Source organism: Camelus ferus, chromosome 3 (genome assembly GCF_009834535.1).
Source record: "Camelus ferus isolate YT-003-E chromosome 3, BCGSAC_Cfer_1.0, whole genome shotgun sequence".
Classification (NCBI taxonomy): domain Eukaryota; kingdom Metazoa; phylum Chordata; class Mammalia; order Artiodactyla; family Camelidae; genus Camelus; species Camelus ferus.
In genome coordinates, this window is record NC_045698.1 from 103574171 (window position 1) to 103587475 (window position 13305).

General features: G+C 48.8%; 1 protein-coding gene across 2 annotated transcripts in view; it reads right to left on the reverse strand.

Annotated features, from left to right (window-relative positions):
- Positions 1-13305, reverse strand: part of DPYSL3 (dihydropyrimidinase like 3) — a 106940-nt gene continuing 93635 nt past the window's right edge. For both annotated transcript variants that reach the window (XM_006191587.3, XM_006191586.3), the window contains exons 9-14: positions 11871-12027; positions 11043-11184; positions 9665-9835; positions 8249-8428; positions 4744-4906; positions 1-3300 (exon numbers count right to left, since the gene is read on the reverse strand). In XM_006191587.3, coding sequence (XP_006191649.2) covers positions 3212-3300; positions 4744-4906; positions 8249-8428; positions 9665-9835; positions 11043-11184; positions 11871-12027 — 902 coding nt within the window. In that variant the 3' untranslated portion in view covers positions 1-3211. The remainder of the gene's footprint in view (positions 3301-4743; positions 4907-8248; positions 8429-9664; positions 9836-11042; positions 11185-11870; positions 12028-13305) is intronic.

Sequence of the window (13305 nt, forward strand, 5' to 3'; positions counted from 1 at the left end):
TGCAGTTTCATAGTTATTTTAATAACCAGGTTTACAGTAACAGTCACTTGATGAATTTTTTTTTCTTCTTAATCTCAGCTAAACTCAAGACACAGGTTTTTTTTCACGGTTCAAACCAAAGAGCTCTTCACGCTTCAGAGCCACCTCACAGCTACCACAGATCACGGGGAGATTACCGTCTGTCCATATTCACCAGACACAGGACTGAACACCCACACACCATCTCCAAGAAGGGAACTTACAAGGAATGCTGGCTGCCCGGGACAGCCCAGGTGGACGTGGGGACTCGAGCTGGAGTTCTCCAGGGGAACGGCCTGGGAAGCTTGTGGCAGGAAGCTGTTGGGAAGGGCTTCCTCAGGGTGAACCAAGTCCAGGCTTGGGATCGAGGCCTTGGAGCAGAGCATGACTCTGTGGGTGGAATCATGAAGAAAAAGGCCAAAGGCTGACTGGACTTTGAGGAAACCCATTTTGGGGATAACTACAACCCCGCCATCTCTAGAAAACTTAGAAAGATCTCAAGAGGGGTGGCTGATGGAACAGTTCAACTATTACCTTCTCAGCTACCCAAGACGGTGGCCCTCCCAGGTGACTGCCAGCTGGGGTTGGAACAACGTGAGAAGGTTTAGGGGGAAGGCAGGGCATTCAGAGTGGGGCCAGGCCAAGAGATGAGACAGCAGAAGGAAGCTCGGGGCTGACGGAAGATGCGTGCCCCCCCACCGCCGGGTGAGATGCCAGGGAATTCCAAGAGGGCTGTGACTCGCCGCCACGGTCTCTTCCTAAACCCTTTGTCTAGGGCTCTCTGATGGGTCTCACAGAATAGGGCACATTGGAATATAAACTTTAACTTAAGTAACAAGGAACCAGAAATCACAGTCAAGAAAATAGGGGGAGTTTTCTTGAAATTCTCAGGAACTTCCATGCTTAGAAAGTGCCTGACAGTAAGTGAAGAAAGGGAGACTTCCTGGGTAACGTTGCCCATCATGAAGGCATGTAGGGGTTGTCCCTACAGCATGGAGAATATGTAGAATATAAAGTTCTGGCTGAACGTGCCATTCAGAAGTCCCAAGGGCAACCAATGTGGTCGTGAAACGCGGCCCATTTATTTTCATGGCGCAGAGAGGTCATGGGAAGATGAGCTGGACTCGGAGGCTGGGTAAGAGCAGCAGACGACACGCGATGATGGGTGCTCGGACAAGAGTACTTTACGTGCCTTTTCCTCCCTCTGGTGGTTGTGGCTGGTACTGCAACATATTCTGAAGCACAGCCCAGCCAGTGAGGTATATACACAGGTGCTTTGGATCTGAGTAGCTCCCTCTGCCTGCAAAACTGTAATTCATAGGCCCCCAAATCTTTCATTTATAAATGAAGAGTAACATCCTCTCCTTCACTTAAGTTCCCTTTAAAATAAAGGCACCATGAAAAAGCCTTAAAAACAGCCAAGACTCCTTTTATGAGGGGAAATCATCATTTTCATGATTAGAACAGAAATTAGCTTCCTAGGGAAATTCTGGCTATTCCCAAATTCCTTTCTAGCTACGTGTTCCCTTTTCTCTGATCCTCAACTTACTAAAACCTGCAGAGGTAGCAGCTTCTCCTCAGCACTTGAAAGGTGTTTCAGAGCTGTTTTTTTCTTGAAAGTACTTAGTACACAGGGTTACAGGATCCACCAGCCGGATCCCCTGAGCTCAGAAGTCTGATCCCAGGTTGAATATATTTTTCCTGCATATGGGCGTCTGGCTCTACAGATCCTCACCAGGCTCACAGAACTTGCTCCAAAACTGCCTTTTCGGAAGTGGTAGTACAGGGAATTGGACATTCAGGCCTGACAGACAATATGGATGCTAACGCTTTAAGCTGAAGTCCTTTACGCATCATGTCGGGAAGGCTGCCCGTCCCTTCCACTCACCTGGAGGTTTGGGGAGATTCTGGGACTGAAACAAAAAGTTCTCCCAAAGGATATGCTAAGGGAAGGGGAAACAGATGTTCAGAATTGAGAAACAGAACCAAGGCCACAGAATGTACTCCCTCTGCTCCAGACTGGCTTTCCCACATCCCTGCTGGACTCCCGTATAAACTGAGGTTCCCTATTAGTAATAAAAGTTAGGGAACACGCAAGAAAACAAATTTTCAACAGTAAGAACAACAAATCCTATTTCATCATGGAGGCGCCTGGGTCTTGGGAAATCAAGAGAATCACTCACCACTGGCCAGAGAAGCCCATCTCAGCTCCAGCCCCAACTCGGTGACGCCAAGTGCGCCTGCCTGTCTCGGTTTGCAGGGAGAGGTGAGGGCGGTCTCCAGCACCAGCACGTGTTTGGTGGGAGGCGTCATTTAAGCGCGGCTGCCCTTCCCCCTCCCCCTGGGCCCGTGCTGTGCTCCCAGCTGCTGCCTTTTAAGAGCACCAAAGAGGCAGGGAGGGCAGGCGCAAGAGAAAGTTCTTTCTCTCTCTCCTCTTCCTTCCCAGCCCAAGAAAAGAGAAGTATTTGAAAGCAACACTGAAAAAGAGGCCCGACCAAACACCACCGGCAGACCAAGCAGGTGGAAGCAACGATTGGGTTTTGGTGTTTTAATAAAATGTTCCACGGAATAAAACCTGCTAGGAGGGGACGTGATGAATTCTGGAACCCGAGGGTCTCCCGTCTTCTCCGCAGACCCCGGGGGGACCGTGATGGCGTGACGGCTGCCCAGAGGGGCCATCTTCCGCGGAAATACACGCACTTCATCAACACAATACACGAGACCCCTATGCTCACCCACCCGCCTCCCCCGTACACACCCTACCCTAGCCCCTCCGAGCTCCGCCTGGTTCTCGGCTCCCACCACCCGCGCACCCCAAATGACCGGCATCCCCTTTGTTCATTTTCCTGACGTCCCAGCTTCGTCGGTCCCCTTGTCGTAAGATGCAGCACTACACACGCTCTCAACACTATATAGCAGACTCTTTTACCTTAGTGGCCTGTCTGATTGCATGCATTGTAAATGGGAGGAGGGGCGGCAAACAAATCAAGGCTATGCATAAACAGAAAACAAAGCAATATTCGTAAAGCTAGGCAAGCGAGCTTAACATTGGAGAAACATAAGGCTTGAGGCTTGTTGATTCTTTAGATCGAAACTGTTTGGATTCGCTTTCCTTCTTAAATATTGGTGTACCATTTTGGCTTCAAAAGAATCTCTTCTTGCTTCTGCCCCTCTCTTTGGGGAGGGGGGTCGCTTAACTCAGGGATGTGATGTTAGAACGGCCTCCGGGGGGCGCCACGATGCGCTTGCTGGCCGAGCGGACCCCCTCATCCACTTGGGTGCCTGGGAGAAAAAAAAGGAGGGGGGTGGGGTGGACAAGAGAGAAACTGGATTAATTTGAAGAGTGTGAGATATTAAGTGTCTTGCTCATCTCCCAAGAAACTCCCATTCCAGTCTGCCCAGTATTCCAGACTTTCCATACCCACCTTCCTGAAAACAACACTTTGCCAGTAAAAGTCAGGTTCTTGCTGGATTTCACTGGACTCTCGGCATCATCACAATGATAGTAAGAAAAAGAGTAACGCTATGAAAAACAGCAGCTCACATTCACGGTGACGAGCAATGTTTTAAGTGCTTCTCAGATCACCTCATTCAGTCCTCATCAGCCTGCTTTGCGGGAGGTACTGGTGTTACCCCATTTTGCAGAGCAGGTGACTGAGGCTGTGGGAGGTCTGGCAACTTGCCCAGGGTCTCACAAATTGGAGTGATGACCATCATCCTGGGGCCACAGCTAAAAGGAAACACTGCTATATGCTCATGTCCTTTCAGAAAGGAGCCAAAAAAAAAAAAAAGTTTAGGGTAGCCAGGGAGCAATGACAAAAGGCAACAGCACTGAAAAATTTCTGGCAACTGGCTTACGTGATCTCTGATGTCACCTCAACTTCTAGCACTTTTCCTTTATCTCACTCCACTGTGTCCCCCATAACGTCTTTTCCTCCCCACTTCCCTATTTCTCCCATTTCTTACTTCTCTTCTCTCCCCCAAACACCGTTTTTGCCCCTTTACATAGCTCTTCCTCTTCTTGTCAACTGGTTTCCCTCACTTTGAAATTTTCATCATAGAAATGCAAACCTACACTTTTCCCCCCCGTTTTAAGATGACTGGTTGTGAAGCAACTGAATATTTTCTATTCACATCAGATAGTTCTTAAAGACAACATTAATGATATAGTGAACCCGCAGTAAATGTTCATCAATGGGAGATACTGCTAGCATTATTATTACAAGGAAGGGGAGAATATAATTAAAACCCTAGGTTAGAAGAAACTATTGCAATTTGAGCATAAAAATAACCTGAGCTATTAACCTGGGCAAACAAAGGAAACACAACATACTGCACAGCTCTCAGTCTAATGCAGAAAATCATGCTAGATTTATAGGGACACCATCCCATCCTGCCCAGCCCCGCCCTGCCCCGCCCCGCCCCGCCCTCCACCCTCCACCTCCACCCCGCCCTCCACCTCCACCCCGCCCTCCACCTCCACCCCACCTCCGCCAGGTTTGGTTTGATCTCTAAGCAGAACTGACCAGCATTTAAACCTGATCTTTAACCTACCTGAACCTTGGCTTACTTTCTCACCAGGGCTCCTCCTTGGTTCAGTAAACCTTCCTGCTTGTGGCCCCAGTTATCTCCCGGGATCCCCACCAGCCTGCAGCGTCTGATCTTCACCGTCCTTCCTTGTCCCCTCCTTCTCACTAAGGGTCACCATCAGCTTGTCCGACTCACCTGACAGGCTAAAGCCCGACTGATGGAGGTTCCTCACGGGCGGGGTGGGCCGCGTGGGAGAGCCCCGGGTGGAGCCGGCGGGGGTGCCCCCCTTGGGCGTGGTGGTCAGGTCGAACACCGGCCCGTCATACATGCCCCTGGGCACCGCGTGCAGGTCCGCCATCTGCGCAGAGAAAGGCGGCGCTGTTTACTCCTTACACAGTCAAGGGTCTGCTCTAGGCAGCACAGATGTGTCACGGAATTAAGTGTGTGTGGTGAGAAACAGAAAACAACCACCATGTTCCTTTTCCTAGGGACGTAAGTTACAACATGATAAAGATAATTAACACTCCTGTGCCTTACATATGAAAGTTGTTAAGCGTGTAAATCCTCAGTTCTCATTACAAGGAAGAAAATATTTTTTCTACTTAATGTATCTATGTGAGATGACAGACGTTCCCTGAACTCATGCAGTAATCATTCCATGAAGTTAAGTCAAATTATCATGCTGCACACCTCCAACTTCCACACTGCTGTATGTCAGTTATATCTCAATAAAACTGGAAAAAAGGTATTTTAAGGAAAGAAGTGGTATAAAATAAATGAAGTGTGGTGTTGATAGAGTGATAATGGAGGTGGCAGGTAAAGGCTTCTCTAAACAGATGAGCTTCTACCTTAAGGATCAAGGGAGATTGTTGAGGGGCCGGGGTGGAGGGAGGGAAGAGGCTGAGGGATGCAGAGGAGTGGCGTGGATGGCAGCGTTCCCAGCAGAGGAAATTAACACAACCAACTAAACATAACCAAATGGAAGAACCACCTGAGTGGCTGGAGCATAGCGGGTGGGAGGCGTAGCAGTCTGAGATGAGGTTCTAAGTGCCGGCAAGGATACCCTCCCATGGGAGCTACATCCTCGGGCTCCTCAGCACAGATCGGAATTGGCAGCCTCAAAACGAGTGTCCTCAGTCAGTGGGTCTGACCCACCGGCTCCAGCTGTGGCTGTGCACTTGCCCTGGGACAGAGGAGCCTGCCAGCAACATCACCCAAGCGCATGCTCTGTGCCAGGCCTGGTGTGACCAGAGCTTAGGGTCACACGGAATAGGGTGCTTCCCCTAAAGGGGCTCACAGGCTATTACACAAATGCTGCAAGATCACCCAAGGAAGTGGTATGTTCAGTACATAACGTCCACCAGGGGTGGGGCCAGGAGCACACACCACCAGAGGAGCCTGACAGCACAGGACGGCTCACTGTAAGGCTCCAGGGAAGTCGGCCACTGAGCCTTCCTTCTCCTCTTAGTGACTCAGGTACAGGCACAGAGGCAAAGCTCAGATGCTTTGCAGATGCTAATGATTCAGGTGGGATGATGACTCTACCTGTATCTCCCCCACAACCGTGACCAGTAACTGTATTTCATCAGCATTTCTTGGGGTCCAGAAGCTAAGCCACATGAATGGAAATGAAGAGCTGAAAAATGGGACGTCTGAGTTTCATTCTCTTCTCTTAGACCAAAACGGGAGTGTGGAATTTGAATCCACACGGCCTGCCTTTAAAATGATCATGCACACAGGGTCAAGGATGGTGCAGGGACTGAGAGCACTGTCATGAACGAACAGCGGAAGGCCGCAGGGATATGTAGACTAAAGGACTGCTGACTTTGGGAACATGCAGCTGCTCAGAGAGGGGTTGAGCACATGCTGTGCAGGTGCCCAGAGCACAAGGGAGCGACTTGAGTGGCTTCAGAGGCAGACCAGTAGAACGAAGTTCGCTCTCCTCTGGGGGTTATGGACATGGCCGCTATCCCCCACTGAACTCTGGGGGATATGGGTTCTCTGGTTTCTACTCAACTACTGCCTCTGTAACCCCACATCTGGAATTATAAGGGACTCCCAAGATCTGAGCTCAATCACTGGACAACCACGATCACATCATGCTGGGGCTATGTGCACCACAGTATCTAGCGTCTCAGAATTCTGAATAACTTATTTCAATGTATGCTTATATCGCCATCATCATTCTTGAATCCTCCACTTTGGCTTTTATAACTGATTGGATTATCTGTTCACTTTCCATCAGACTTGAAAACAAAAAGAGACAAAAATAAAGAAGTTGGTTCTCATGGGTAGGGCTGGGCACCTGCTTCATGAGATGGGGAGGCCCTCCCATGTTGCAAAGGTCCACACAGAGGCTAGACGACCACTTAGTGGGCTCACTGGGGTCTGGGAGTCAGGAGGGGCACTTATGCATTGAGTGCCTGTGAGCCTCTCTCTAAGGGACAGTGTAGTGTGCACCCACTTCCTGTCTCCAACCCCGAACCCCATCACCACCATCTAAAGACCCCTTCTCCCAGCTGCTAAAGGGCTGACAGTTGGAAAGTCTCAATGGAGTCCCACCCAAGAACTGCCTTGGGATGAAGAGAGCCGCCTGGCCCAAAACCCTACCCTCTGCCAGGGGGTTAGCCCATATCCAAAGACTAGTGTAGAGGTTGGGGTCTGGGAGGAAAGAGTGAAGATAAAGCCCAGACTCTTTTCAAGGACCAGCCAGCTAAGGACTAGCTGGGACCTTCGTTACAACTGCATCCCAGCCCAACTTCTCCCTCTGCCCTGTCTTGCCTCCTTCATTTTGCCACAAGGGGTGAGCCTGAGCAATCCCCAGGGACCCTCCTGCGTGAAAATCTCCCTCTCAGAGACCAATTCCCAGGGAAAGCGCGCTGCAGGGGGACTAGGGTGGGTCCACGCACACAGGTGGGCATGAGCTGTTTCCTCTGGCCTGGCCCACAGGGACTTACCAAGTGAGCCCCTTCCTCCTCCTCTCCCCACCCTCTCCTCCATCCCATGTGCATGGATGACTGTATCTCCTCTAACTGAAGAGGTCAGGACCAGGACTCAAATTCCACAGTCCCAGGGCTGGTCAAATCCTGCTCTGAGGAGCCCCAAGGCTTCCCTACAGGAAGGTGACCTGGAGATTGGTTGTGGGGACGGGAGAGGGAGCTGAAAAGACAGAGTACTGGTTCTTACCCCTCTATCAAACTAGAGCTACTCTGTCTGTAATGTGGAGGGAGGCAGGGAGGTAGACATGTACATATACATATACACCTGTGTGTGTGCAGCTACTTACTTATCTGTAAAATCAGGGACATAAGTAAGATTTCATCTGAACCACAGAATCAGCTAAAAGAGCTGTAAACATTTGCCCTGATGGAGCAACACCAGACAGACATGGGATGGGACAGGTGTGCTAATTCTCACTATAAGCCTTAAAAGAGTAATGTAGTTTTTTAAAAAATCTATACAGACATTATTTGAATTATTAAAATGTTCAATTATTTTAAAGAAAAGCACTCTAAAAATGAGGGGAAATCATTTGAAAAACATCCTTCTTTAGCCAAAAAGGGTTTTGAAACCCCTTTTTATATATAGTCCATTAAATCCGTGTGATTATCCATCTGGGAGAGATGGCGGCTGTGAAATTCTTTGGGAGGATAGGACACAAAGCCCCTCCCCCGACCTCTGGGCGCCGCCTCCTCCTCACCTTCCTCCGGGCTTTAATGCGCTTGTAGACATAGTCCGAGAACGGGCTGCAGGGGATGAAGCGGCCAGCCCCCTGGGTCACGTGCAGGTTGCCGTCCTCCAGCATGATCTTGCCCTGGCAGATGACCACCAGCGGAGCCCCGCGCAGCTCCATCCCTTCAAAGATGTTATACTCTGCAGCCTAGAGACAGGCAAGGGGAAAGCGTCTGTGATGGCGTAGTAGGGAGAGAAAGAGGAGGGCAGTTCCCTGTGCTTGGGATCCTGCCTTCAGCGTCACTGGGAACTGATTCACCAGGTAAACCGAGCAAAAGCTTGCAGAGCATCTGCGATCTTTCAGTGGGTCGAGGCCCAGGAGACAGGCGCTCGCTAAGAGCGGACTTCCTAGCCAAGGGAATCAGCCAGTCTTTAGTAAGGTCCTCACGTGGAAGTGAATTTTTGTCACTGGCGGTGTTCAAAGAGAAGCTGGATAACTCTCAGGGATGGTGTATTTGCGTCTTGTACTGGGTGGATGGGTCACATGACACAAGTCCTCACTAGCTCAAAGCTAAATGGTGGGATATGACACAATGTTTAAGCAAAGGTCACTGCCACCCCAAATGGGCTCTCTCCCAACCTCCTTCTTTTATTCAGTAAGTGCAAGGCATTACTGCAAAGTGGTTAAGGACATCACTTTGGAGTCAAGTTGTCTGGCTTTGAATCCTAGCTTTACCACTTGCTGGCTGCATAAACTACTTCATCTCTCTGCATCTCCATTTCCTTATCTATAAAATGGACAATAATTGTGTCTATCTGGTGAAAGCTGTTACAAAGATTCAATGAATTAAAAGCACAGTGCCCGAAACATAACTGTCTGAAAAACACTATTTTTACTAACAGGTATTATTAAGCCCTTTCTGGACTTTAACTATCATCTTCCACATAAAACTCCTCATGGGGAGGTCATCAGAAATGCTTAGCAATTTTCCCCCATTCTTTCCCTTTCTAGGCATGAGGTATCCGTGTGCTTCCTGCCCCCCTGGAGTCAGGTATGGTGACAGGGCTGGCTCTGGCCAAGGCAGTGTGAGAGGAAGTGACGTCTCGGGAGACTTTCGGAGCCAGTGCACTACTGGCCACGTCCTGAAACCTTGGCCTCAGTAGTCACAGAAGCCCGTGTAGAGATGATGCTTTTATCAGCCCCAGTCCCTGAGTGACTGTGATGGGCCCCTCTCCTCTGCTCACCCCTTTGGGAAAGAGAAATGAACTGCTGAGGTTTTAAGTCACTGGGAATTTGGGATGGTTCGTTATCACAACACATCCTTGCCTGACTATTCAACACCATCTTGCTTGACTGTTGTTCACCAGCAACACACATCTCTCCTGACCACGTTCCCTGCCCACATTCTCCACTCGGCTCCACGCCCGCCCGCTCAGGTCTTACCGACTGGTGGTTCTTGGCAGAGACAATCTTGACAGCATCTGGATCCCAGATCACCAGGTCACTATCAGAACCCACAGATATTCTTCCCTTGCGGGGATACAGGTTGAAGATCTTGGCAGCATTTGTGCTTGTCACGGCCACAAACTGGTTTTCATCCATCTTCCCCGTGGCCTGTTGAAACACACACACACACACACACACACACACACACACACACACACACACACAATCATCAGTCTAGGGCTTCTGAGCTCAGAGCCGGATGAACACAAAGGCCCAGAACTACAAAGAGTCACCTCTGGTGGTGAGCACAGAAGCCACCCAGCAAGCTACAGAATCGGCAAGCTGATGTGATCACCCAGGCAAAATGGTTAAACGCATGGCTTAAGATGGAAGTTACTGCTCTGGAAATATGCCTTTTTTTCCCAGGAAATGTAAGTACATTTACTTACTTATTTATCTCTTCTAATTTCAGAAAGGATTATAGAAAGATCATAGTAAAATATGATCATGAGTCCATATTTTAGAAACTGTGTTTGTATTTGCATGGGCACAGGATAAATATGGAAGAACCTCACCCAAATGGTAACAGTGGTTATAGCTGGGTTTGGGATTATGCGTGACATTTTTTCTTTTGTGTGTATACTTTTCTGTGGTTTCCAGATGTTCTTTATTGAGCATGTGTCACGTTGGTAATTTTAAAATACGTATTATTTTTTAACAGTTCCAGATAGTGCCAAGGTAAACACATACATACATTCATAAATATGTAACAGTGTAAAAAATGGCAAAATCTAAGTATGTAAGAAAAGAGACAAAAGCAGTTATACTTTCCCTCTTCTCAAAACAGAAAGCTTGGGTAAGATCTAGTTTTCAGTTTCCTGGGAGCCAAGGAGAAAAGGGGAACTTGGTGGATTACACTGTGTAGATGAAGAAAAGAAAACCAGGCCACTTTACTAGAAGACGCTGATAGATAATCACTTGTACAGCCTGGATGATCACACACTCCAGTGCAAAGCATCCTTGGTGAGCAATCTTACATCTCTTCTCCTTTCAAAGGCTTATAGCCATCCTTTTCAAAAGAGATGATAAAACCCTCCAAACAGAAAGATTTAATACACTGTTATTCTAAGTACAGATCATTCTTGCCATCAGATGAAGGCTCTGTGTGTCTAGTTCCTAGTCCTTAACAATCTAGAGGAGGCCTCCTCAGAATCCCAGACCTCCAAGTTCATCACTGGACAAGGTATACTCCCAAACCACCCAAGCCACCGGGGTCTAGAGACACCTCGGCAGGGATGAAGCCTCATCTGCACGCCCAGCACCCCCACTGGCTCTGATCTGGCCTTGGCTGCCCTCCCATGACCTCCATCCTTACCACCGCCTTGTCCCAGATGACAGACATTCGCTCCTCCACACCGTTGGTGCCCTCGGGGATGGCTGTGAAGTTGTCCTTCCCGATGGCTTTCTGGGCAGTGCTGAAGGTGCAGTGGGCGCTCCCAGAGAGCTGCAGGTCCCCACTGACAAAGGAGAAAAGCTCTATGTGATCAGGGAGGCTAGAGGTCGCCCCGGGGGTGCAGGACCGAGGGTCTAGTGTGAGCATGTGAAGTGCCGCGACTTGAGCTGGGAACCTTTCCTCTCCCTCTCGCCCACTGTGTGAACTTGGGTGCACCTCCTCCCCTCTCCGGGCCTCAGTGACCCCATCTGGAAAAGGAGGGGGTGGGAGTAGATCATCTCGTGTAACAAAATAAAAAGGACCCAAATGAGTGACGGGACTTATCCACAGAGGGCAGCAGCGAACGCGTCTCCCTCGAATTCTGGTTGGGCGTCATCATGACCAGCTGGTCAAAATTCGGCAAATGATTTCATCTCCCTGACACTCAGCTGCTCAATCTGTAAAATGGTGATAGTCCCGCACTCACAGTTGTTACAAGGAACAATGAGGTCACATGTGGAATGTCACTCTAGTGCTTGGCACACAGTATGCCTTAACTGCTATTGCCATTAATAATATGATTACTGTAGTATCTTTTATAATGTGACGGGGAAGAGCCTGTTATCCGTGCTCAGCACTGCAGGGGAACTGGCGATGCGTCTCCCTCACTGCAGACACTGAGCTAGCTGATGGATGACTGGCTCCAGTCCTCGTCTCATCGGCCCTAAGGTATCTCCATGCAATGCCTGCTGTTTGTCATTCTGCACCAACCTGGCCAGCAAGGAATTGATGTAGTCAGGAGTAGTCGGGTCAGGACTCAGAGGTGGGGACGTCACAAATGCAGCCGCCTTGGCCCAGTTCTTGCTCCAGTAATGGGTTCCATCCGTGCCAAGGCTGGCGGTGATGGGCTCACCAAAGACCACATTTCCTGGAAGGGGTGGGAGACAGCCAGTGAGTCTGTATCATGTATGTGCTGCCCTGGGCTTGGCTTAGATATTCATGGCCCGAGCCTACTCAAGGCTGTGGCTCTGGCGTCAGGGAGGCCTGGGTTCAAGTCCATGTTCCCACCTTTTCTAAGCCTCTGCTTTTCTATCTGCGAAATGGGAACAATTTTATATTCTGCAGAAGCCACTGGTTGTAAGATGCAGAATCACTGTCAAATTTGGAGGCAAATTAAAATTTGAGGCAAAAGAAAAATATATATACTTTGATTTAAGATTGATCCTCATTTCAAAAATGTTAAAATGTGGAATAAATTGGTCCTGGAACTGATGAAATAAGATGACTTCTACTTCTCAGCTTTGTGAAAATGAAAGGATATGGCATATACAAAGTGTCTGGCCCAAAAGAGATGCTAAATAAATGTGATTTCCTTTCATTTCCCACTCCTTCCCATTATAGGAGCCCACGTCACTGGGAACTGTTAAATCCTGCTTCTGCAAGGAGATGCTTTGGTTCCACAAAGTAAAACCTGTTCCTGCCGATGACAGGCCTCATGACCTCTTCCATCATGTTTGTTACTCCTTAACTTAAGGCCACGAATAATTTGCTCGTGGACACCCAACAACCTGGGACACAGCAAAGATGAGGCTAGCTTCCTGGACTCTGTCTGGAATGAGGGGCTTAAATGCCCAAGGAGAGGGGAGGAAGGATACTAGGAAATACACTGATCTAAGCTGAGCTTCTTAAAGAATAGAGATACAGAAGGAAAATGCTATCGTATAGAAGGTGGGTTGGTACCAAGCTTCTCTGGGCCAGAATTGGGCTAAAGATTCCGGGGCAGTCCTGGGCTTCTTCAGGTTGGCCCGCTGTCTTCCCCATTCAAGTCTCCCATGAAGACAAAGTTTAAGGCTTTCTGGCCAGGATTTCAGGATTTGGCTTGTTTCAACTTCAATCAGTTGGTTTTGGTTGCCTGGATTTCTGTGTCAGGGAGAATTCTACACGTGCTTCTGATCACCCTATTAGACTCACAATTGATTTATAATGCCTGCCTTGGGCAAAAGAAGAAAGCAACGGCAATGATTCACATAGGACAGTCCTGCTCTTTGGAGCAACAGTGAAAAGGTTATACACATGGCTAATGAGAATTTCAAGGGCTGTCCAAAAATACTGACCAAACCAAAGCATACGAGAGCACAAAGAAATGAAGACATAAAAGTTAAGACATTTGTATGTCTTCACTGGAGAAATGCTTATTTACGTCTTC